The sequence below is a fragment of the Loxodonta africana genome, chromosome 23 (genome assembly GCF_030014295.1).
Source record: "Loxodonta africana isolate mLoxAfr1 chromosome 23, mLoxAfr1.hap2, whole genome shotgun sequence".
NCBI classification, from domain to species: Eukaryota; Metazoa; Chordata; class Mammalia; order Proboscidea; family Elephantidae; genus Loxodonta; species Loxodonta africana.
In genome coordinates, this window is record NC_087364.1 from 28,869,624 (window position 1) to 28,896,347 (window position 26,724).

Genomic DNA, 26,724 nt, shown 5'->3' on the forward strand with positions numbered 1-26,724 from the left:
CCAACAAATGTTGGATGAGTGAATGAATGAAATGGTGAGTGAATGAAAGGCCTACCTAACCTAGGTCCTAACTGCGAGATCACAAGCACATGTAAGAGATGAGGTTAGGACCTGGGTCACATGTGCATGATGGTCTCACGTGTCAATACTGGAGATGGTAAGCATATTTACAGATCCCAACTTAGCACTGTTTTTCAATTAACTTCAAGACCACTATATTTCTACTAAGTTTAATTTATATTATCCCCTGAAGCATAGAAAGAAGGCAGATTTTGTTTACCGGGGAAGAAGGGAAGGAAACTTAAAGTTTCTTAGTAAGTAATGATGTCACAAGTCATAGAAGCAAGGAATTTCAGAGATGCAAAGGACTTTATAAGTCACCTGAAGTATACAGCACTTAAACGGCTGGCCAAAGACATATGGGACTAGAACCACGTCTCCTAACTTTCCCAGACGAGCGCTAGTTCTACACTACAAATGGGATGAAAGATTCTTGACTATCAGCATTCTATAAGACCATCTTACTTCTCATGGTATTTTCTTAAAGCGAAAATTTAAAAAATGTTAACACAGTAAAATCTCATTACTATGTCTTCTATGATAATCTTTTCACATAAGCTTATTTATTAATCAGTTGGCAGAAACAGAATAGTTATTCGAGAACTAAAAATCTCACAACATATACAAACACTCATTTACATATCAGACTGACTGCTTACCAAATTAATTAGAGTAAATGAGGTTTTACTGTGTACAAAGCCAAAGAATAAACAGATAAAGGACACTGCTGCATAATTTTAAGGTTCTTCTAGAAGTCCATGCAGTAGAAATCTGTCAAGTCCAGTAATTCAAGGTAACAGGAACTACTTACCACTGCCAGCACTTCCCTCTCTTTTGCTACGGGAACCTCCACTGCCATTTCTGCCAGATTTTATGCGCTAGAGTAATACGAAGACAGGGTTAAAAGAATAAGCAATGTTACTTCAAACTGAATAGAACTAAAAACTGATTTTAAAAGTTAGTAATACTGTACCTCTCTTAGGATTCACCAGTCTTATTACCACTTTCCTAAAACCTGGGTTCAAATTTATTATTACCCAAGAACTCACTCCACAGGAAAAAAGACTGAGTTGCTTTGTAAGCAAAGGTTTCAAAGCATGCCCTAAAAGATCTTGGATAGTCCCTCTTACAGAATATTCAAAATGACGATGTAGTTGAAAAATGCAGTATAAGCTTTGCTTACATAAACAACTGAAAAACCTAGTACAGTAAATTTTTCCTGATGTGAAGATTCAAGGCTTAAACACAGTTTAAGGGTGATGGAAGACAAGAGGAAGAGAATCTGTCAAAGGGATATTTCCTACACTAGTCACAATCTCTAATGGTTGGATCTGAAATATTTTTTGGAAAAAATATAAACTAGCATTTGAAATTCAACATTTAAAATAAAGGAACTATTAAAATCTTACAAAATAACTAAGATCTGTTAGGCCAACTACTTTCTTAGATGAAAACCCACCTTTAAAACATAAAAAATATCTTCAAGCTGTGATATTTGCAGGTTTGTTTTTGCATTTTATGGTTATTTTGTGTTCTAAGTATTAGAATTTATGTATTAACACTGAATCTGCCTCAAGTCATACTTCCAAATTTTCATATGTATAATGGTTTTATTGCCCACAGGATAGTTAGTGGACAGAAATAGACATCTTTTGATAAATATTTATTCTATTAATTGAATTAAAACACCTTAAGGTTGATATTTTATTTAAATTTTCAATAATGTTAGCATAACTTCATATTTAATTCAAAGGTAAATAAACCCCTTCGACCTTGACAACTCTCCAGATATTTATAAATTATTAGATCATGGATGAGGTTACTGACATTGTGGTCTGCTAGAAAGAAAAATTCCTTTCAATAATTTAAGGCTCATTTCTGTAAAGTGAAATGCTCTCCTCAAACTTAGGACTTTCAAATATATGTAAACATACTCAAGTTTTTTTTCTTCTGTTAAAAAAGGAACCTTTCTTGAAACTTTGTTCTGCCATAGCCTCACCAATACCCTTGCCTTCAGAGACAAAAAATCTTAAAAAGATGTAATAAAATAAGAATTTAAACATCGGAAGTCTGATTTTATTTCAAAGCTGAATTTTCATCTATGTACAGATTGGTCATTTCCAGCATACATTAAAGAATTATGCAGTGCTAAATAATTATTATTTTTTTCTAAATAATTAGAACTAATAAAAACAAATGCCCATATAACTTTTGAAAAATTTTCAAATCAAACATGTAACAGATCTTGCAGTAGCCATAAATTTAGAATAGGACATTTTAGGAAAGTGAGCATTTTTCATGATCATTACATTCTTTACTCCCACTAGACCTGTTCTTTGCCCTCATACAGAACTTTCCAATCCCTTGACTCTCATTCACCTTCTCCTAAATAGTCTCAAATCTTCACTTTTTATCCCAGCCTAGAATCCACCACTTTAAATACACTGACATCAGTGCCTTCAAGTCCCTCGCCTGCCCTCTTGTCGTTCTGGATGGATTCAATAGCTTGCCTTTTTCCTCTCCTACTCCCAGGACTATGTGCCCTGCTGGAGAAAAACCACATACCACATAGACCGGTGCCAGCCTCAAGTGGGCCTCCCCACTGCTTGCCAGTCCTTCCACATATGAGTTCCTGGTCAGATCCAGCTCACATCTTCAACATGTTTCTAAACACATTTTATCCTCTTCACTTTGGGCAAATTACTGCCCCTCCTAATCCACTGGTAAAAAAGGCAGGTTTCTTACTCAACTACCTGCATTTCCCTGAATATGCCAGCCCTCTTCCCTAGTGAATTTATTCAGGGTATCCCCTATGTCTGCAATGCCCTTCCTCATCTTCTTCACAAATTCCTACAGGTAATCCTGTAAGGTTGGGTGCTGTCCTCATCTCAAGGGAAACTTCCTGTCTGTCCCAATGGGGCTCGTTCAGTGTGCTCATCAGCGCTCAGAGCCCTCATCACGCCGGATAACCACAGTCTGCTTGTTTACCTTTCTCCTTCCTCACCCTCCTGTAGGCCGAAACCAAACCAAACCCATTGCCACTGAGTCAATTCCGACTCAGAGTAGAACTGCCCCATACAGTTTCCAAGGAGGACCTGGTGGATTCGAACTGACCTTTTGGTTAGCAGCTGTAGCACTTAACCACTATGCCACCAGGGTTTTTTTTTATCCTCTCTTCCAACTGAATACCTGTTTGCAGTTCAAAACCAATGAATTCACCATAAACAGTATGAGTCCCTTTGGGGCTGTAGCAATGGCTTTCTGTGAAACTTACTACTACTTAAAAACAGAAAAGGCAATTTCAAAAGTAAAACCAAAGCATTTATCAAAACATTCATTTGATAAGGTTCTAAGTTCAAAGAAACACGAACTGTAAAGATTCAAGGTTTTACCTCTCATATAATTTACGTTATATAGGAATCAACTCGACGGCACTGGGTTACTGGGTTAGGTTTGATCACTAATGTTTTCCAATAAGATACAACTTCTTCCTTAGTAGATGCAAAGGAAAGCCCTCCAGGGACAGAGCTGTGCTCCCACAACTTGGAATTGCCTGTGGACAGATCAGACTTCAGGATTCAGCCCACTGTATTCTGGAGCTGGCCTGTGAGCTGGTCTTGCCCTTCAAGTGTGTGGTAAGAAGAAAAGCGGGCCTGAGGAACTACAACCTTTCGTGGCTAGGTAGAGTAGGAGCAGCCGGAGAGGTAGGAGGAAAACCAGGGAAGTAGGGTGTGTGACAGAGGCTGAACAGACTGCTGCTGCATCAGGCAAAGTAAAATGAAAAAAATGTCCATTATTTTTATAAGACAGAGGTGATCAATCTCAGGTTAATTTTAGCTAAATGGAATGGAAGGAATCAAGATTAGATTAGTTTGAAGGGTGGGGGCGTGAGAAAATAAATATCAAGTGTAGATAACTTATTGTAGATATATGGCTGTGAGGAAAAGTAACTGCAGCAGGAGCAGATCCAGATTTTGTGGGACCTGAGATTATACAGGACTCCCTTGGTGGTGCATATTGTTAATGTGCTTGGCTGCTAACCAAAAGGCTGGAGGCTGGAGTTTACCCAGAGATGCCTATGAAGAAAGGCCTGGTGATCTACTTCCAAAAAACCAGTCATTGAAAACCCTATGGAGCACAGTTCTACTCTGCAACATACAGGGGCGCCATGAGTCAGAGTCAACTTGACAGCAATTCGTTTGGTTTTGGTTTTTGAAAGCTTATACAATTTGGGGGGAGCCTTCTGAAGGAAAAGAATACAAAATACAGAAATAAAAATTTATTTATTGCCAATGCAAATAAGGGGCCTGATACTTAAGCTCCCTTAGCTGCACTGTCAATCCACTTCTCTGTGGCAGCAGACACATATGTCGAGAACTATTGGATGTGGCTCTGCTGGAGCCAGGTCCTGTCTTCTATTGATACATTGACACATAATTCTACCTCAGGATCTAGCACAACCCTAAATGCCCTTTAGGAGCAGGATACATGTTAGTGAGATAATAAACATAGTTCTATTAGTGTTCTAATTACATGATATATGAAGACTTGGAATAGAAGTACTTATTCTATCTTCTCAGAGTTTAAACACTTGAAAAAGTTCACAGACATTCCTACTCATTTTAGAGTGATGTGAGATAAGTCCTGATGGTAGGTAAGACTGGAAGCATTGAAACAATGATTGATAAAAAGGATTCTCATCACATCGATTCTAAAATGTGAAAGAAACAGCCACAGGATGGAGTATGGAACAAAAAAGTGATGTAGATCTGTGTTTACTGACATGGAAAGCTGTCCATGCCATGTTGTTGAGTGGTGAAAAGCAGGTTATAAAGCAGTTTTTTGTAAAATCCCAGTTTTGTAAGAAAAAAAACTATTCTTATATACATGTAAAAATGCGTGGGAGGATATATACCAAAATCCTAAACGTGAGTAATCAAAGATGGGATGAGTGATTTTCACTTTTTTAAATACATTTTTATTGAAACTAAAAAAAAAAAAAAAATTATCGAAGTAATTTGTCTGAATATGAAAAAAGATGGTGTTCCTATTCTGAACAAAGTATGATGCCATTTCCATTAAAAAAAAATGAGTTACAGAATACAGAAGCAAAGTAGATATTTGTAAAAATAATGGAACATATTAATGTTCGGAGAGAAAATAAATATTTCTTCCCTTTAAACCTACTCTTCAATATGAATAACACCATAAATGTAATACATTACTCTTCTAGAACTGGAATAAAATCAGAACCTTTACAAGTTAGATGGACCCATACAGATCACTTGGAACTGTGCAACTCACAGTGAAGTCTGAAAACCACTGGTGGCTTGCAAACTGTTACCTCTCTGTGATGAGATGAGTATGGAAATCAAGAGGAAGCATTTGAAAATGTCCAGCAATTTGCACTGCCAAGCATTCAAGTGCATGTTCATTTTTCTAGAAATTTGTTTTTACTGTATTTTGACAAAGTATTGGTCAGTGACAGATGAGAAAAAACTGCTTCACCACAGACACTGTGAGAAGTACTGACCTAGCAGACTATCCTCATTTTACAGCTAACGAAAATGAGGCTCAGGAAGTGACTAATGGTCAAGTCAGGAAATAGTCCTGTCTATCATACTGTGCTACTTCTATCATATAATAATTGGATTTTTACCCACTGGAATGCGGACAGTTACTTGTTACCCAGTTAAAGATTCTTAAGAAAACTAGCTGTGTCTTAAAATTCAAGAGAAATAAAACAGAATTTAAAATATCTTTTAGTGGCTTCAACTCCAAAGAATTCAGAAGCATGGCCTTTACATCCTGGCATCAGACCTCTGCTCACACTTCTTCCCCCCCACTCCAAACTCCAAGTGTCCAAGTCATACCTACTCCAAACACTAGCTTCTCCAAGAACTAGCCAGGATCCCCTTGTGTGGGGCCAAATTCCTCCACCTCTCAATTCCTGCAGCTCTTGATGGTCACCTCACATGCCACATCTCTCTTTGAGCTCTATGGCAGAATAACTGGGGTTCATCTCATTTGCCATCATGCTGTGAGACCTTGAGCACTATGCCAACTCTTCTGCATCACTGTATCTTCCATGATGCCTAGTGTAACCACTGCACAAGTAGATTTTAATACATATTTCTGGAGTAAACAAACTAAGAAACTAACACAAGGCAATGCAAGAAAACGCTTGAAATCAATGGCCTTTAAGAAAAGAAGTGAATGGCAATGTTACCCTGGAAAACATAATCAATGCCCAAATCAGTACAAATTTGATTCCAAGGATATATACTATATTCAGTACTTTTTTTGTGTGTGAATTTTGTAAATGCAATGTATACAATGTGTAAGATCATCTGGTAACTTCTATTGCTTATATCAACTTTTTTGAATTTAGAGTTTTTCTGCACATACAGGGTCACTACGAGTCGGAATCGACTCGACGGCACTGGGTTTGCTTTTTTTGGTTTTTGTATACATGCAGTCCCCGGATTATGAACGAGTTCCATTTCTAAATCTGTCTTTAAGTTGACTCTGTATGTAAGTCAGAAAAGTTAGGTATGGCTCTTATTTAATGTCGGTCAAATGTTTGTCTTAGTTATAATATATAGTGTACCTCTCTATGCATAAAAAACATCACAGGAACACTTTCAGATACACTAAAGCATCTTTAACATAATACAGTAATACTAATGTTTTGATATGCGTCATAAAGTAGCACCCATTTGTTATTATGAACCATTGTATGTACCTCCAATTTTTAACATAAGCTTTACGGGGGCTGGTTTGTAACTATGAGTTGTACATAAGTCGGACATTCATAACCCAGGGCTGTCTGTACTTAGTTTAAAGCCAAGCCTTTATGAGACCTTTCTACTGAATATCTTTCCTTTCAAGAAATATAACCAAAAGAACTTCATTTAACTAGGTTATATACTTATTTTCACTTTTAGTAATAACTGAAAATTCAGGAGTAAATATATTTTATATTAATTTTGAATGTCATATATCTTGTAAATGTGGCCAAATGAAAATATTTTTTGAAATTCTTTGCTGATTTTTTGAGAGAAAAATGGCAAATACTGATTCAGCATTTGCCTATTTGAATATTCTGAAAATTTAGAAATTTGATTTTAAAATTGGCATTATTATACTTCTATTTTTGAACTAGCAGATAACTTTCCATGTTTTGTAAATAATTTATCTAATCACTTTTCCTTCAAATAGCTTCCTTTTGTTTTCTAATCCTCTTTGGTATTTAGTTGATATTTATCATTTCCTTTTTAGAATTTAAAACATTTGATTGCCAATTCCTGCTCTTCCCATTATGCTCTTTTCCAGGTCTACAATCTAACTTGGACAGACTTCCCTGAGGGTAATTCTTTTTTCATGTTTAGTGAAGCAGAAAAGCAAAATTTCTTTTAAAAAACAGCATTAACAAGGGCTCAGTGTTCTGACATGAGGGGAAGAGAGTCTTTGTGCCTGCAATTGCTTAATTCTGGCATGAATGAATGTACACTATGCGAGGTTTTCCTCTTACTCAGGAATGTGGGCCCCAAGCACAAGGGGGAGAAATCTTCCTTCCAAAAATAATTCTAGGAAGAGGGCTATTTTGTCTTAAGAAAAACTAGTGTATATAAAACTTTAGCTTTAATATCCTAAAATACGAGCTATCCTGACCCACAAAAATCTGAGTCAGTTTATCGTTCTTTCTTAGATCTACACAAATCCGTTTCCACTTTTAAACAATTTTTAAAAATTCCAGGCATGATTTATTTTATGCCTTCTTTATTTGTTTGCTTTTTCTTAAATCAGATTCCATATCCTGAGCTGGTTATTTGATTGTTGCAAAGTGACTCTTTGAGGGCATATACTCTAGGTCAGTGCTTCTCCAACTTCAGTGTACCAAAATCACCTGGCAAACTTGTTAAAAACACATAAGCACACAGATTCCTGGGCCCCACACAGATTTTAATTCATTAGGTCTGGGTTAGGGTACGAGATTTTGAAATTATAATAAGCTCCCAGGTTATTTCCATGCCACTGGTTCAGAGACCACACTTCGAATAACACCATTCTAAGACATGTGCACTCAAATTATGTTGGGCTGATACCAGAATACATTTTAATTCAGAAGTTACTAACTTGGGGAAGTATTTTAAGCAGTGTAAGAATAAATAAAGAATATATATAAACTGAAAATAATTACTGGAATCATCTATTCATCCTCCATTCAAAAGGTAACAAGGCCTGGTAGTTAAGAGCCTGGACTTGGAGCCAATCTGCCTGAACTTGAATTTCAGGTCTGTCTGCTGATAGCTATGGCTTGGAGCTAGTTTCTTAATTACTATGGGTCTCAGTTTTTTCATCTGGAAAAAAACAGCCATAATAATGCTTACTTCATAGGATTACTGTGATGATTAAACTAATGAATATATATAAATGTTTAGAACACTGCCTGCGCTTATCATGCAATGAGAGCAGTAATAAACTCTACCAAAAGAGGCACTGATGAACTACAGTGAGATGTTAAAAATTTGGACTAAGATACAACACTCGATAATTTAAATGCATCAGTGATAACTCCTATGAATTTGCTATTCTTAATAGTCATGAGAAAATTTTCTCAGTTCAACACAAAAATTATTTGCAGTTAATGAATCAGTTATTTGTTGAAAAATGGGTATTCCTAAACTTCTGGGGGTACTGACAAATGCTTTGTTCCCATGAGTTTTTAAATAAGAAAAAAAAAAAAAGTTTGTTCCCATGAGTTTTTAAATACTTTCCCTAAAATACAGTTGACACTATTAATTTGCATCACACTTATGAAAATAACACTTATTAGGCAAAGTGTTTATTTTTTCTAAATATACTCAGTAGAAACTCTAATGTTTCACCATAAAAAGGTAGTTTCATTTTTCGAAAGTACTGATAAATATGCAAAGAGCTCAGGAGTATGAGAGAAATAGAATAAAGCTGACTATATTAAAAGAATATATAAATATTTTGATGGAAAAGGAATTGAGAATTAAGGAAAAAAGCAGTTTTAACTGCATCCATATATTCATTTATAATAGTAAAATTAATTAGTCCATGTGAATACTAGTCCGTATTTGTCAGCAGGATGAAAGAAAAGAGTTTAATAATATGCGAAGAGAATGTGATAAGGGAAGAAGGCAAAGGGGGAGAGGAAGCAAGTGTAAAGTTGAGTCACAAGTACTATAAAGATCAAAAAAGAGAGAAATGTACCTATCAATGGCTCAACTAAGATATAATGAAAAAATGGAAAAATTAAAAGGTAAAGTACAAGATACTTCTGTGTAAAAGTAATTCTGCCTCTCTTTAAAAGGGAAAGTTTTAACGTTCACCACTCAAGTTAATTCCCTAGGAATTCCTTGAAATCAATGTTTTCTAAAGTCTGAATTACGATCCCTTGTGACCTGGCTGCAAGGAAGTACTGAGGGAATTAGAAAGCTACTTCTTGTCTTTTAAGAGTCAAGAGTAGAAGTCTGCTAAAGCAGAGATGGTAATGCATAGACCAATTTTTATATTTAAGGTTACAAGTGTATTACACATGACCCGTAACTTGTATTAGTTTTATTCATCGTTCGGTGTAACTAACTTAAACTGCTGATAGTTAAACTCATGAAGTCTTAAGAGTTTGACTCTGTCCACACGCACCTATGGTACTATACTTGGTAGATTTACATAACAAATTTTGAATTCTAAATAATGTTCTTGGCTTGAAATATACTTTTTTTTTATTATACTTAATGAAACAAATTTCATAGTGATTATGATGACTATTATGATACCAGTTTAAACTTTACAGAGCTATTATACAGGCTATCTAGTCTTCACAGCAGGTTTTGACTCTATACCCTAGCACAGCATTTTAATATCAATTTGATATTTCACAGAAATTCTTCTACCGTTGATACTGTTAAAGATCACATCTGAAGAGCATAAATAAGATAACCACTTCTTGAAAGCAAATATAGAATTTTGATTCTGTCCATATCTAAGATAATTAAAGTCTTGGAAAAGTCCTTTATCACTGTATTTTTTGCAACAAAAAAAGAAAATCAATTTAATTCCTCTCTCAAAGCTATATTTCCAATATAGCAACACAGGCTTCAAGAATATATTTTCTTCTTATGAAAGACATATAGTAAAAATCATATTAAAAATCCTAAACTCAAACTTATAGAAATTATTCTTTTAAAGAAGTAAAAATAAGAACATTGTTTTCCACATACTGTATGAAAAATAAAATATAGTTAAAGTGCTTCCATATTAATATTATTCTCAGGGCTATGCTCTACTTATATAATGCAACAGTGTAAAGAAAAAGTACTACTGTGTACAAGTAACTGCTGCTTATTCTCCATGAGCCATGGGACTTTCCGATTAAAATTAAGTCTTCAAATTAACCCTGAGTTATTTCACACTGTAGAAAACTACAATTATATGTCTCTTAGTAGTTATTCACCAGAGACTACACTAAATCCATTGCTTTGACAGAATTTTATCTTAAAACTAGAATTTTATCTATACCTCCTATTACGCTATAGCATATATATATATTTCAATTGTTTTTCTGACAGAGGCTCCCAACATCAGTCATTCGAACTACAGAAGGCTAGCATTTTGAAAATTAACAGACAGCAATTTCTGGCCCGTGTGAGATACCTGTTCCTTTATTTCTTTCATTTTTTCCAATCTCTTGAGTTTTGTTGCGTATTCTTGAACTTCTTTTAATCCGATATCTGTGCAGAGACGAACCAAGAAACGCAAACCTAAATTGTGAAAAATATTTTTAGGAATGTTTTTATGCTCAGGGTTAAAAACACAAGCAATCAATAAAATCAATCTTTTGGGACTCAGGAATGATGCTCATAAACAGTGTTTCCCTCTTGAAAAATAATTAGTCTTCTCATTCTCTAGACCTGGGAGAACTGTCCTTTAGACTTTGTCCATACGCCCTGCCCTCATGCTGCAGATCCTAGAAGGAACATTAGCACAAGGACAGTGCTAGGAGAGAATTTAAAAGGCAGATGCAGCAGTGGCTAATGTTCTGATTTGGAACCTAAATAGGCTACTGAATTTACTGCTAGCCCTTACTGGCAGTTTCAGAAATGGTATCAGAAGTTACAATAGAGACTAGGCTAAAAAATGTGGGCAGTTTGTACCTACCATCACATAAAAGTTACTAATAAGTGTTTTTTCTCTTTAAAATTTTAATGCTGATAGATTCATTCTTTTAATAAATATTCACACTATAAGCCAAGCACTGGGAATGTAAAAAAGATATATTTTATACTCATTGCACTTAGAGTTGATACCAAATATATGTAAAGTAACTACAACACAGAATGGCAATGATCACTTCTGAATTCAGTATCCAGTTGATGAACCAGAACATTACCAACACCTTGCCTCTGACTATGTGTTCTTCTTCATCCCATTCCTATACCTCCACCCCTGAATTTTACATTTTTATTATTTCCTTGCTTAAAAAAAAACAACAAAAACCTTTTTACAACTTCTATACATATCCCCAAATGAGGTACTGTTTAGTTTTGCTGTCAGTTTGTCGTACTGTGGGGGCTTGTGTGTTGCTGTGATGCTGGAAGCTATGCCACCGGTATTCAGATACCAGCAGGGTCACCCATGGAGGACAGGTTTCAGCTAAGCTTCCAGACTAAGACAGACTAGGAAGAAGGAGGCAGTCTACTTCTGAAAAGCATTAGCCAGTGAAAACCCATAAAGATTACAACCTAAAAAGCCCTATGCGGCAGTTCTACTCTGTCACATAGGGTCACTATGTGTCATAATTGACTTGATAGCACCTAACAACAACAGTCCCCTTCTGGAGTCCCTGGGTGGTGCAAACTGGAACACGTTTGGCTGCTAACCAAAAAGCTGGCCAGTAGAGGCCACCCAGAGATAGAAAGGACTGGCGATGTACTTCTGAAAAATCACCCACTGAAAACTGTATAAGGAACCTTACAGGACAGTGTGAGTTTATGTCAGTGGGGGGGGAACAACTCAGAAAAGGAAGGTGAGAATGGTTGCACAGGTATTTTTGTAAGTTTGCTATGTTTTTTTTTTTTTTTTTACAGCAACATGCGGAAGAGGATTGTCATGATGGCGCTTGTGAGGGTGCCTCACGGCGGCGGGGTGGGGGGGAGGGTGGAGTCGGCAAACAAATGCAGAAAGGCACGTTATTTGCGCAAAAATATGGTAATCAATGTCACTGAATTGTACCTGTAGAAACAGATGAACTGGTGTATGTTTTGCTGTGTATATTATCAAAAACAACAAAATTAGAAAGAAAAAAAGGAAACTTTGTGGAGCAGTTCTACTCTGACACACATAGACTCAACTCCACAGCAACTGGTTTTTTGGTTAGTGGATGTAAAGTGGCATCCCATTGTGGTTTTGATTTCCATTTCCTTAAGGACTAGTGCCGCTGAGCATCTTTTCATGTGCTTGTTGGTCATTTGTATACTTTCTTTGGAGAAATGTATATTCAAGTTCTTTGCTCATTTAATTGAGGTGTCTGTCTTTTTGTTGTTGAGTTGTAAGAGTCCTTTGTATTATTACAGATTCTAGACCCTTAAAAGATGTATGATTTGCAAATATTTTCTCCCATTCTGTAAGCTGTCTTTTCAATTTCTTGATAATGTCCTTTGCTGCACAAAAGGTTTAAACTCAATGAAGTCTAAAAAATTTTTTTTTCTTGTTACTTATACTTTTGGTGTCATTTCTAAGAATCCATGGTCAAATTCAAGGCCATGAAGATTTACGCCTATGTTTTCTTTTAAGAGTTTTATGGTTTTAGCTCTTACATTTAGGGCATTGGTCCACTTTGAGTTAGTTTTTGTATGTGGTGTGAGGTAGGGTTACAACTTCATTCTTCTGCATGTGGAAATCCAGTTGTTCCAGCATGCCATTTGTTGAAAAGATTATTCTTTCCCCACTGAATGGACTTAGCATTCTTCTGCCAATTGAAAATCAATTGGCCATAGTACATGGGTTTATTTCTAGATTCTCAGCTCTATTTCATTGGTCTTTATGTCTACCTACATACCAGTACCACACTTTGTTTACCTGGGACCCTTGCAATTTCACATAAAATTTTTTTTAATTGTGGTAAAAACATACATATCAAAACATCTGCCAATTCAACAATCTCTACACTCAGTGACATTGATTACATTCTTCCTGTTGTGCAACCATTAATCATATGAATTTAAAAACTGCCTTTTCCATTTCTGGAAAAAAAGAGTATGGGAATTTCAATAAGAATTGTGTAGAAACTATAGATTGCTTTGTGTAGTATTAGAGTGTTCTCATTCATGAACTCTGGATGTCTTTCCATTTATTTAGGGCTTCTTTAATTTCTTTCGGCAATGTTCTATAGTTTTCAATGTACAAGGCTTTTACCTCCTTGGTTAAACTTATTCCTAGGCATTTTATTCTTTTAGACATTATTATAAATGGAATTTTCTTAATTTCCTTTTGAAATAGTTTGTTGCTGTTGTATAGAAACACAACTGATTTTTGCATGTTGATCTTGTACCCTGAACTTTGCTCAATTCATTTGTTAGTTCTAGTAGCTTTCTTGGGGGAATTTTTTGGATTTTTCCGTATATAGAACCATGTTATCTGCAAACAGTTTTATTTCTTCTTTGGATGCCTTTTCTTTTTTTCTTGCCTAAAACTCTGGCTAGAACTTTCATCACAATGTTGAACAGCAGTGGTGAAAGCAGTCATTCTTGTCTTGTTCCTGATCTTAGAGGGAAAGCTATCAATCTTTAACCACTCCATCTGATGTTAGCTATGGGTTTTTATAAATGCCCTTTATCAGACTGGGGACTTCCTTCTCTTCCTAGTTTTTTTTTTTTTTTTAAATCATAAACGGATGCTAGATTTTGTTCAATGCTTTTTCTCCATCAATTGAGATGATCGTGTGGTTTTATTTCCTTTGTTCTATCAAAGTGGTGTACCAAGTTGATTGATTTTCTTATACTGAACCACCCTTGCATTCCTGGGATAAATTCCACCTGGTCATGGCGTATAATCCTTTTAATATACTGTTGTACTTGGTTCGCTAGTGTTGAGAATTTTTTGCATCTCTATTTATAAGCAATGCTGGTCTGTAGTTTTTTCTTGTGGTATCTTTATCTGGCTTTGGAATCACTGTGATGCTGGCCTCATAGAATGAGTTAAGACCCTTCCCTCTTTTATTTTTTGGGAGTGTTTTGAGAAGAACTGGTGCTAATTCTTCTTTAACTGTTTAGTAGCATTCCCCAGTGAAGCCATACGGTTCCGGGCTTTTCTTTGTTAAGAGGTTTTTGATTACTAATTCAATCTTCACTTATTTTAAGTCTGTTGAGATTTTCTCTTTCCTTCTGAATGAATTTAGGTAATTTATGTGTTCCTAGGAATCTGTCCATTTCATCTAGATTATCTAATTTGTTGGCATATAACTTTTTACGTTTTCTCTTATAATCTGTTTTATTTGTGTATGATAGGTAGTAATGTCCCTACTTTCATTTCTGATTTTAATTATTTTGTGTCTTTTTTTTCCTGTCAGTATAGCTAAAGGCTATTGATCTTTTTTCAAATAATGAACTTTTGATTTTGTTGATTCTATTATTCTTCTCTTCTTTGTCATTAACCTCTGCTGTGATGTTTATTACTTCCTTCTGCTATCTTACGGCTTGGTTTGCGTTTTTCCTTTGTCCCTAGTTCCTCAAGGTGTAAAGTTGTTAGGTTATTGGTTCAGGATCTTTATTTTTTTGAAAACAGGCATTTTCCACTATCGATTTCTCTCTGAGCACAGTCTTTGTTGCATAGGTAAGTCTTGGTATGCTGTGCTTTCATTTTCATTCATCTCTAAGTATTTTGTGATTTCTTCTTTGGGCCACTGATTGCTTAACAGTGTGCAGTTTAATTTTCACATATATTTGAGCTTCCCAGTGTTCCTTCTGTTATTGATTCCAGGTTTCATTTCATTGTGGGAGGAGGAAATACTTTGTACGATTTCAATCTTTCAAAATTTATTAAGACTTATTTTGTGATGTAATATATAGTCTATACTGAAGAATGATCCATGTGCACTGGAGAAAAAGTTGTATTCTGCTGTTTGTGGGTGAAGTGTCCTACATATGTTTGTTAGGTCTAGTTCTGTACAGTGCTGTTCAAGTGCTCTCATTTGAACTAATCTTTCTAGATGCTCTATCCATTATTGAAATTATTTTTGTTGATTCTCAATTCTGTCAATATTTGCTTCATATCTTGTGAGGCTCTTATATATTTATAATTGCTGTATCATTTTGATGAATGAATCCTTTTATCATCATATAATATCCTTCTTTGTCTCTTACAACAGATTTTCACTTAAAGCCTATTTTATCTGATAGTAGTACAGCCACTGCAGTACTCCTTTGGGTACTACTTGCATGTTGTTGCTGCTGATAGGTACTGTCATGTGTTAAAAGAGAACTGCCCCATAGGGTTTTCCAAGGCTGTAATATTTACAGGAGCAGACAGCCAGGTCTCTCTCCTATGGAGCCACTGGGTGGGTTTGAATTGCCAACCTTCCAGTTAGCAGCTCAGCGCTTAACCATTATACTACCAGGACTCCTACTATTTGCATGGAAAATTTTTCCCTGTCCTTTCACTTCAATCTATTTGTGTGTCTTTGGATCTAAAGTGATTCTCTTAAAGAGAGCACAGAGTTGGAGCATGTTTTCTTATTCATTCTGCCAGTCTCTGCATTGTGACTGGATAGTTCAACCCATTTATACTTAAAGTAATAACCTATAAGGAAGGACTTAGTTCTATCATTTACTATTTATTTTCTTTGTTTATAATTTTTTTGTCCCACATTTCCGCCAATACTGCCTTCTTTTGTGTTTAGTTGATCTTTTATAGTGTGCCATTTTGATTCCTTTCTCTTTTACATATATATTCTTTGTGATTACTACGGAAATTACATTTAACATCCTAAATTTGTAACAATTTAGTTTGAACTGATACCAACTTCAACAATGTACAAAAACTCTGTTCCTAAACAGTTCTGTCCTATCTTCCCCTTAAGTTGTTGTTGACAGAAATTACGCCTTACATTATTGTGTGCCCAATAATATAAATTCATAATTTTTAAAAAGTACTGGTCTTCTAAATCATGTAGGGCATACCAGAGTTACAAAACAAAAAATACAGTAAAAGTGGACTTTATATTTGCCTATGAAATTACCTTTATTGGAGATGTTTATTTTTTCATATGGTTTTGAGCTACTGACAGTATGCTTTAATTTTGGCCTAAAGGACTTTCTTTAGCATAGGGCAGATCTCACGGAAATGCACTCTTTTAGATTTTGTTTATCTGGCAATGTCTTAATAACACCCTCATTTTTGAGGGATAGTTTTGCCAGATATAGAATTCTTGGTTGATAGCTCTTTTCTCTGAACACTTTGAATATGTCATCTCACTGCCTTCTGGTCCCCAGGGATTCTGAGTAGAAATTGGTGCTTAATCTTTTTGAGGATCCCATGTATGTGATGACTCACTTCTCTCTTGCTACTTCAAGATTTCCTCTTTACCTTTGGTTTGTGAGAGTTTGATTATAATTTGTCTTGGTGTGCACCCCTTTTAGTTTATCCTACTTGGATTTCTTTGGGCTTCTTAGATGTGTAAATTCATGTCCTTTGTCAAGTTTGGGGAGTTTTCAGCTATCATTTCTCTGAAAAGTTTTTGTCCCCTCTTTCTTCTCCTTCTGGGACTCCCGTAATGTATATGCTGCTACATCTAATGGTGTCCAGTAAGTCCTTTAGGCTCTGCTCATTTTTCATTATTTTTTCGTTCCTTAGACTTGAAAACATCAACTGTTCTACGTTCAAGTTCGCTGATTTTTTCTTTTGCCTGCTCAAATCTGTTATCAAACCTCTCCAGTAAATTTTTTCATTTCAATTAATATACTTTTCATTCAAAATACTCCAGTATTTCTGTTTGCTTCCTTTTTATAAGTTCTCTTTATTGATATTATCATTTTTGTTAATGCACTCTTTTTTTATTTTACCTCTTTCAGCATATTTATACCATTGTTTTATAGTCTTTGTATAGTAAGGTCATTGTGCTTTCATAGGGGCAGTTTCTGTTGCTTTATAATGTCGAAAACTGGATATTTGAATATTATAATGTGGTAATATAGGAAGTCATTCCCCAGGGTTTGGTGTTTTTTGTTTTGTTTTGAGTTGTTGAAGGCTGTAGTAGTCTGTATTTAGTGACTGCCCTTATTTTTGCAAAGACTGTCTTCCTGATCATGTGTAGACTCTGAAAAATCTCTCTTCCTTAGCTTGTGTTCAGCCAATATTTTAAGAAACCTTCTTGAATGCCTGAGGTGGTGGTGGTGGTGGCGTGTGAGGGTGCACAAAAAACCTACCCAAATCTTTGCAAATTAGCTCTGTGTCAATGTACTTTTTGAATAGTTAGCTAGGCATACAATCAATTTAGGGATCAGCCTGAAGTGAAAGAATAGAGTCTTACGTATTTTCTGAACATTTGTCCTGCCCTGGGCATGTGTGTGACTTTCTCAATTCCCCCACATACATGGTGCTTTTGAATGCCCAAATTTCCCAAAGAAGCTCTCTTCCTGGTGTCTCCTTCCAATCCTTAGGCTTCTATTTTATCAAGTGCACTCTTCAGCACCAAGCAGCTACAGGCATTTACGGTTTTCTGGTATTATCTGACACTTTTCTATCCTATATAAGCTCTGAGACAGGCCAAACAGAGATGTGTGCCTTGCTTCTGTCCCTTCAGGCAGCCCCCAGATAGGTCAGAACAGACACACACAATAATTTACAAATAAAGTCTGCTCTGCTCACTCTGTATCGAGACAAAGATCCTTGGCTGGGAGTAAGTACCAATGCAGCTGTAAGACAGTGGCAAGATGGGGTGCGGGTAGGGCACAGACATATAGAAAACCAAAGCTTTTCTGTTTTGACTTCACCTTTTTCTTATTATTGTACTTTAGACAAAGGTTTACAGAACTAGCTTCTCACTGAACAATTAGTATACATATTATTTTGTGACACTGCTTACCAACACCACAACATGTCAACACTTTCCCCTTCTCAACCTTGGGTTCCCTATTATCAGCTTTCCTGTCCCCTCCTGCCTTGTCGTCCTTGCCCCTGGGCTGGTGTGCCCCTTTAGTCTAATTTTGTTTTATGGGCCTATCTAATCTTTGGCTGAAGGGTGAACCTCAGGAGTGACTCCATTACTGAACTAAAAGGGTTTCTCCAATCTCTGTCAGGCCAGCAAGTCTGGTCTTTCTTTCTGAGTTAGAATTTTGTTCTACATTTTTCTCCAGCTCTGTCCGGGACCCTCTGTTGTGATCCCTGTCAGAGCAGTTGGTGGTGGTAGCTGGCAACTATCTAGTTGTGCCAGACTCAGTCTGGTGGAGGCTGTAGTACTTGTGGTCCATTCGTCATTTGGATTAATCTTTCCCTTGTGTCTTTGTTTTCTCCATTTTCCCTTGCTCCAGATGGGGTGAGACCAGTGGAGTATCTTAGATGGCCACTCACAAGCTTTTAAGACCACAGACAATACTCACCAAAGTAGAATGTAGAACAATTTCTTTATAAACCATGTTATGCCAGTTGAGCTAGATGTTCCCTGAGACTGTGGTCCTCACAGCCCTCAGCCCAGTAATCTGGTACCTCAGGGAGTCTGGAAATGTCTGTGGAGCTTCCACGACCTTCCTTGGACAAGTTGTGCTGGCTTCCCCAGTACTGTGTACTGTCTTACCCTTTACCAAAATTACCACTTATCTATTGTCTATTTAGTGTTTTTTCATTCCCATCCCTCCCCTCCCTTGTAACCATCAAAGATTGCTTCTTTTTGTGTATAAACCTTTTCATTAGTTTTTATAGTAGTGATCTCATGAAATATCTGTCATTTTGTGACTAATTTCACTCCAGATTCACCCATGTTGTGAGATACTTCACAGACTCATCATTGTTCTGTATCATTGTGTAGTACTCCATTGTGTGTATGTACCATAGTTTGTTTATCCATTAATTTGTTGATGGGTAACTAGGCTGTTTCCATCTTTTTCCTATTGTGTGCAATGCTGCAATGAACATGGGGACTTCACTTTTTTCTTGATTTAGTATTTGCTTAGTTGCTGTAACCCTTTGATTGGTTTCTAGAGTTCTGACAAAGTTGGTTCTGCCAATTTTTTCTTGTTTTTCTGTTGTTTCTGTAGGGAGATGAGATTGTGGAACTTTACACAACCATCTTGCTCCAGAGTTTCAGTCTTTTACATTTTTAAAAATAGATCCTACATTCTTATATCTCTTTGCTCTTACTCATTTTGTTCCATGTACCTGGCATGTCTGTTCCTGCCTTCCCTGACTGAGCAAATTCTCCATACCGTTCAATGCCACTTCAAATGTCACTTTCTATGTGAAAACTTATTATGGCATTCATATCATACTCTGCTATGCTGTCATAGCACTTTGGACATTTTTTAAATCACATTTATCACACTGATATCAGAGTTAATAGATTATTTGTGAGCTCCTGGAGGGCATAAATCAAGACTTTACATAAATTGTTCTATTTCCAGCATCAAATATATAGGAAATAGTTGACAAAAATTTGGGTGACAAAGGAACGAATAAAGATACGGGGAACATTTAAAGCTAACGAACACTCAACTTAAAAAAAAAATATTGTTGATAATACATACAACTTTCTGGTTATAATTAATTCTTCAGAAAACTTGCTCCTTTCCTGGTCTTTGGTATCTTAGTGAATGGCAACTCCATCCTTCCAGTTGCCTAGACCTAGATCTTTGGAGCTATACTTGACTCTACTTTCTCTTTCTCTCGTATTTCACATGCAAGCAATACACAAACATTGTCACCAATACCTTCCAAATATATCCAGAATCTTACCATTTTTTACCACCTCCACTGCTATCACATTAGGCCAAGCTAATGCTGTGACTTCATTTGGACTATTGCCCTGTGCCCATCCCAGTTTATTTTCCACACAATAACCAAAGTGATCTTTTTATGTGGACCTCAGGTAAGGAAGCTTGAGTTAATCATAATCTAGTGACCTTTTAAAATATGTCAAAATATATGCTCAAAATAATCCAGTGTACTTCTCATCACCCTAAAAATACAACTTAATGCCCTTATCTAATGCCTGTAAGGACCTACATGTTCTAGACTCACCGCCACCTCTGCCATCTCTCCTTGATCTCATCCCCTCTCACTCTCATCATATTTTTCAATGTGCTCCAACTACATTAACCTTCTTAACCTCCTTTTCCCCCACCTCAATATCTTCATAGTTTACTGTATTATTTTGGGTTTCTGCTCAAATGCTACCTTATTAAAAACATTCCCTGATCAACCTAATACTCAGCCCTTCCTATATTCTCTACCTCCTTATCTGATTTTTCTTCATAGCACTTATGACTACTGATAGATATTCATCTATTGCCTTTCTCTTCCCTCTAGAATACAAGTTCCATGAGACCAAGGATTTTTGTCTGTTTTCTGCTACATTTCCAGTACTAGAATAATGTCTGGTGCATAATAATCATTCAATAAATACATAAATTACCTCATAGTAAATACTAAATAATTCATAATTAGAAGATAATTTACATATTCTACAAATAATATACAACTGTTTCTCTCATCTACTCATCCTAGAGAGCAGTTTGGGAATCGTCAACATAAAATAAAAACCACCATTTTAGGTAGATACACTTTGAACTTTAATTTGTAAATCATCTGTAACTCTGAAGAGTAGCTCAATTTTTGGTACCTCAAGAGTATGCTTTAAAATGAAATTATCCTGTTGAGTTCACTAGAAAACTACTCTGTTCAAAACGAGATACCCCATGGATGCAAATGTTTTTTCTAGAACTACAGTTAAGGCAGACTACTGATTACATTTGTTTTGAAAATTATCCACGCCAAAGTCATCTTTGATGTTTTCCATGGGATAGAAGATCATTAATTTATCTTTTAGAGTGAATCTTAAGTGTTTTATAAAGAAAAATATTGAGACTTATTTGCAGATATCCCTTTACTGAGTTGCTATGGCTATTGCAGCGGTTCTCAACTGGGGGCAATTTTGTCCCCCAGGGGACATTTAACAATGTCTGGAGCCAATTCTGGTTGTCACAAGTGGGGAGGGGGAGGATACAGACATCTAATTGGCTGATAAACATCCTACCATGCACAAGACAGCCCCCACAACATAAAATTACCCAGTCCCAAATGCCAATAGTTGAGAAACTTTTTCCTACCAGAGGCAGATTGCTCAGTTTTCACAAAAATATGTTACTGCTATCACTCAATCTCTAAAGCACTTATTCTCTAATGTGACTGAGATTTAGAATCACACAGAAAGTTTCTAAAAAAAGAAACAAGAAAAAAAGAGATACCTGGGTCCCACCGCAAGCCTAAATGAGAATCTCTGTGGGTGAAGCTAGAGATTTACTTTTAAAAAGTTCTAGAAGTAATTCCTACGTAGCCTGTTTCCTGATTGGCTTCTGGAAGCCATGGTTCTGCTGTTAATGAACCTACTTCTACCCAGCGTCACAAAATACCTTGCTCTTAAGCCATCACCAAAGGTCATAATTGTGCACTATCTGCTCCTGAACTTCTATCAAAAATGTAATCGAGGGGACCATGGTCTTGGGGGACAGGTCAATTGGCATAACGTAGTTCATAAAGAAAATGTTCTATATCCTGCTTTGGCTAGTAGTGTCTGGGGTCTTAAAAACTTGCAAGTAGCCATCTAAGATACATCTGTTGGTCCCATCACATTCAGGGCAAAGGAAAATGAAGAACACCACAGACACAAGGAAAATATTAGTCCAAAGGACTAATGGACCACAGGAAGCACAGCTTCCACCAGTTTGAGCCCAAAAGGACTAGGTGGTGTCCTGCTACCACCACCACTCTGACGGGGATCACAATAAAGGGTCTTAGACAGAGCTGGAGAAAAATGTAGAGCAAAATTCAAATTCACCAAAAAAGACCAGACTTACTCGTCTGACATAGACCAGAGGAACCCTCGAGATTATGGCCCCCAGACACCATACTAACTCAGAACTGAAGTCACTCCTGAAGTCCACCTTTCAGCCAAACATTAGATAGGCATATAAAACAAACAATAACAACGAGGAATGTGCTTTTTAATTCAATCAAGTGTGAGATCAAATGGGCAACACCTGACCAAAAGCAAAGCTGAGAAGGCAGGAAAAGACAGGAAAACCAGAAAAATGGACACACAGAATGCAGGGTAGAAAGGAAAGGGGTCAGAGTGCTGACACATTGTGGGGATTGAAACTAATGTCACAAAACAATTTGTGTATAAATTTTTGAATAAGAAACAAATTTGCAGTGTAAACTTTCATCTAAAACACAAAAAACAAAAACAAAAAACAAAAAAGTCTAATTGAGAGAAATATTAATGGAGAATTACTTAAGGACCATGTAGTACATCTAACCTGGGATCAGGCTGGGCCATCAAATAATTTGGTTCAGAAAAGATTTATTCTTACTAAACTGCACTGTCTTGTTTTGCTGTCCATTTTCTTTTTTATGTATTATCAATTTATGTTCATCATTTTTTTCTTAATTGTGCTTCAGGTGAATGTTACAACTCGTTAATTCCTCATTTAAAAATCTATACACATTTTTTTTTATGACATTGGTTGCATTCCCCACAATGTGGGAGCACATTCCCTCTTTCCACCCCAGGTTTCCTGTGTCCATTTGTCCAGCCTTCTCATCCTGCTTTTGGACAGGAGCTGCCCATTTGGTCTCATATATTTGATTGAACTAAGAAACACATTCCTCATGTGTATTAATTTTTTGTTTTATAGGCCTGTCTAATCTTTGTTTGAAAAGTGGGCTCTGGGAATGGTTTCAGTTCTGGGTTAGCAGAGCATCCGGGGGCCACGGTCTTTATACATGCATTTGAATTCTGTTCTGTATTTTACTCCTGTTCTGCCCGGGACTTTTGGTTGTGTTCCCTGTCAGGGCAGCGTTGGTGGCAGCCAGGCACGATCTAGTTCTTCTGCTCTCAGGTTGGTTCATGTGGTCCTTTAGTCCTTTGGGCTAGTATTTTCCTGTGTCTTTGGTTTTCTTCATTCTCCTTTGCTCCAGGTGGGATGGGACTAATAGATAAATCTTAGATGGCTACTCATAAGCTCTTTAGACCCCAGATGCTACTCACCCAAGTGGGATATAGCATATTTTCTTTATAAACTATGTTATGCCAATTGACCTAGATGTCCCCTGAGACTATGGTTCTCAGGTCCCAGCCCTAGCTACTCGGTCCCTCAAAGTGTTTGGATGTGTCCAAGAATCATCTTTGCTTTTGCTCTGGTCCAGTTGTGCTGACTTTCCCTGTACTGTGTGCTGTCCTTCCTTTCACCAAAGTTGACACTTGCCTACTACCTAGTTAGTGATGACCCCTGCCCCCGTAACCATCCAAGGATGCTTTTTTCTGTGTGTAAATCTTTTCTTAAGTTCTTGTAATAGTGGTCTCAATACAATATTTGTCCTTTTGTGACTGACTTATTTCACTCAGCACAATGCCTTCCAGATTTATTCATGTTGTGAGATGTTTTGGGGATTTATCCTTGTTCTTTATCATTGCACTGTTCCATTGTGTGTATGTACCATGATATGTTTATCCACTCGTCTTCTGATAGGCATCTACGTTGTTTCCATTTTTTTGCCATTGTGAATAGCGCTGCAATGAACATGGGTGTCCATATGTCTATTTGTGTGAAGGCTCTTATTTCTCTAGGGTGCATTCCTAAGAATGGGATTGCTGGATCATATGGTATTTCCACTGCTAGCTTTTTAAGGAAGCATGTCCATTAAAAGTCTTCCCAAAGGTGTTATCTGCTGTAGGGATGTTATTTTAACAAGTACCTACTACTACACCTTTCAATGACCTTATCTACTATTTCTCTCAGTGTCTCAATGTGAATGAATTAATGAATTGGAAAATTTTTTCTGCTCCCTGAGGAACTTGCTTTTTTATTCCCTCACTGTGAGGCGAGGAAAGCAATTTAGACTTCTGTTCTGGGTTTCCGAGAGCCTGACTACTTGGTATTGACTAAACATCATAGAGACATGACATGATAAAATCCCCAAGCCCAGATGCTCACCTGGGGGCTGATACCGATTGGGCCTCATAGCCATGATGTAATTGATTATGGCCATGTGGTGAGGCCAATAAAAGGCTTTGGAAGAAGGGGGCTCAGTGGAGCTTCCAGTTGGAGAGAGTGAACATCTGCTCTTGGGAGAGTAAGTGCATCCCCTGGTGGCATGGAAGTTCTGCACTGAAACCCTTCCCTGACCTTGCTTATTATGTGTTTGCATCCTTTTTTTCCGCTTAAGTCCAACAAATTTCCACTTCTTTGTCAGTATTTCAACAAATTACTGAACCCACAGAAGAGAGAGCCAGCAGGGGCTGGCATGTGCCTATATGCAGTCTGAAGGACTGTGTCCTTTTAACTTGTACGCTCTGAGAAGGGGTCAGCTGATGCCTCCTTCCCCGTCTCCTGGGCTCCAGGTAGCTGAGGATGAGAGCAAGCACTGTGTAAAGAAATTGATGAACCAGCATCAGGAATGACCAGGGAAGGGATGAGTTTTTTTTATCAGCCTTCCTGGACTGGTTTGAGCAATGAAGGCTGTGAGCAGGATAGGACTGCTGAATGATTCTTCCTGACAACAGACTCACAAATGAACAGTAAAAAATACACAACTGTTGATGTATTTTCCTCTTTCCTTCAGCCACCAGGCTATTCAGGGTCAAATTTACAGTTTAGTAGGAATATGCTGCACAGGAATGTGCTTTACTTTGTATTCCTTGTACTGAGTCTAGTATGGGTCAAATTTACAGTTTAGTAGGAATATGCGGCATAGGAATGTGCTTTATTTTGTATTCCTTTTTTTTTTGTACTGAGTCTAGTATGATAATTCACATTATTACTATAAAAAAAATCAAATCCATTGCGCAACAAGGTGGGAAATAAGTATTTTTTATAAATCTAATTTTTCAAAGGAGAAATAAACATATCAACATGTTTTTAAGTGAAACTAATACTTAAAATTCATTTGATATCAGCATCGGCAAGATTATTAGTGTTGTATTTTTATAAACTCTGCAAGTATTTTTTAACCTAAAAAAATTACAGTTTAAAATGTCTTTTCTAGACACAACTACACAGATAATAAAAGATCAGTGGTTGTCAGGGATTCAGGGGAAAAAGAGGGTGAACAGGTGGAGCAAAGGTGATTTTAGGGCAGTAAAACTATTCTGTATGATAGTGTAATGGTGGACACATGACATTATTAATTTGTCAAAACCCATAGGACTACACAACACAAAAAGTGAACCCTAAGAAAATTAAAGATTTTAGTTAATAATAATTTATCAATATTGACTCATCACTTGTAATGAATATACCACGCTAATGCAGGATGTTAATAATAGGAGAAACTGTGTGCAGGGGAGAGAGGAGGCATATGAGAACTCTCTAAAACTGTTCTAAAAAATGAAATCTTTAAAAAGAAAAAATAAAATTTTTGAAGTGCCTTTTCTATAAAACACCTCAGTTTATGAGCTTTTGAAAATCAATAAGCCAAAATCAATGATGAAACAGACATCAAGACAATTATAGTACAAGTTTGACAACTTACTTGAAGATGTGCATCATTTATCACTTTGTACTATCACCATTTATTAATATATCCTCCATTAGCCTCTAATACCACAATAAACCAAACCCATTGCTGTTGAGTCAATTCCAACTCATAGTGATCCTATTGCCTGTAGACTCTTTCAAAGTTGAGAGTATGACTTATCTTTTTAACTGCACTGCCTGCTGAAAAGTTTGAAGCTGAACTGTGACCTACTTTTTGCAAGGGGACCAGGTTTGCAAGATTCATGTCTGTTCTTACGTTATTCTCTTTCCCTCGTTTTCTTTTTGCACTGGACCCCTCACTTTAAAAAAATTTTTTTTATTGTGCTTTAAGAGAAAGTTTACAAATCAAGTCAGTCTCTCACATAAGAATTTATATGCACCTTGCTATACACTCCTAATTGCTCTCCCCCTAGTGAGACAGCTCGCTCCTTCCCTCCACACTCTTTTAATGTCCATTCTGCCACTTCTGATCCCCTCTGCCCTTTCATCTCCTCTCCAGATAGGAGATGCCAACATAGTCTCAAGTGTCTACTTGAGCCAAGAAGCTCATTCTTCACCAGCATCTTTTTCTATCCCATTGTCCAGTCCAACCCCTGTCTGAAGAGCTGGCTTTGGGAATGGTTCCTGTCTTGGGCTAACAGAAGGTCTGGGGGCCATGACCACAAGGGTCTTTCCAGTCTCAGTCAGACCATTAAGTCTGGTCTTTTTACGAGAATTTGGGGTCTGCATCCCACTGCTTTCCTGCTCCCTCAGGGGTTCTCTGTTATGTTCCCTGTCAGGGTAGTCACTGGATGTAGCCGGGCACCACCTAGTTCTTCTGGTCTCAGGCTGATGGAGTCTCTGGTTTATGTGGCCCTTTCTGTCTCTTGGGCTCATAATTACCTTGTGT

At 36.8% G+C, this 26,724-nt stretch overlaps 1 protein-coding gene across 11 annotated transcripts in view; it reads right to left on the bottom strand.

The window, feature by feature from the left end:
• Positions 1 to 26,724, bottom strand: part of IFT88 (intraflagellar transport 88) — a 253,201-nt gene that overhangs the window by 30,681 nt on the left and 195,796 nt on the right. For 10 of the 11 annotated variants that reach the window (XM_064275365.1, XM_064275374.1, XM_064275364.1 and 7 more), the window contains 2 exons: positions 10,747 to 10,853; positions 872 to 938 (listed from right to left, as the gene is read on the bottom strand). In XM_064275365.1, coding sequence (XP_064131435.1) covers positions 872 to 938; positions 10,747 to 10,853 — 174 coding nt within the window. Of the gene's footprint in view, positions 1 to 871; positions 939 to 10,746; positions 10,854 to 13,932; positions 24,724 to 26,724 lie in introns of those variants that run through there. The other variant, XM_064275370.1, reaches the window with a different exon arrangement.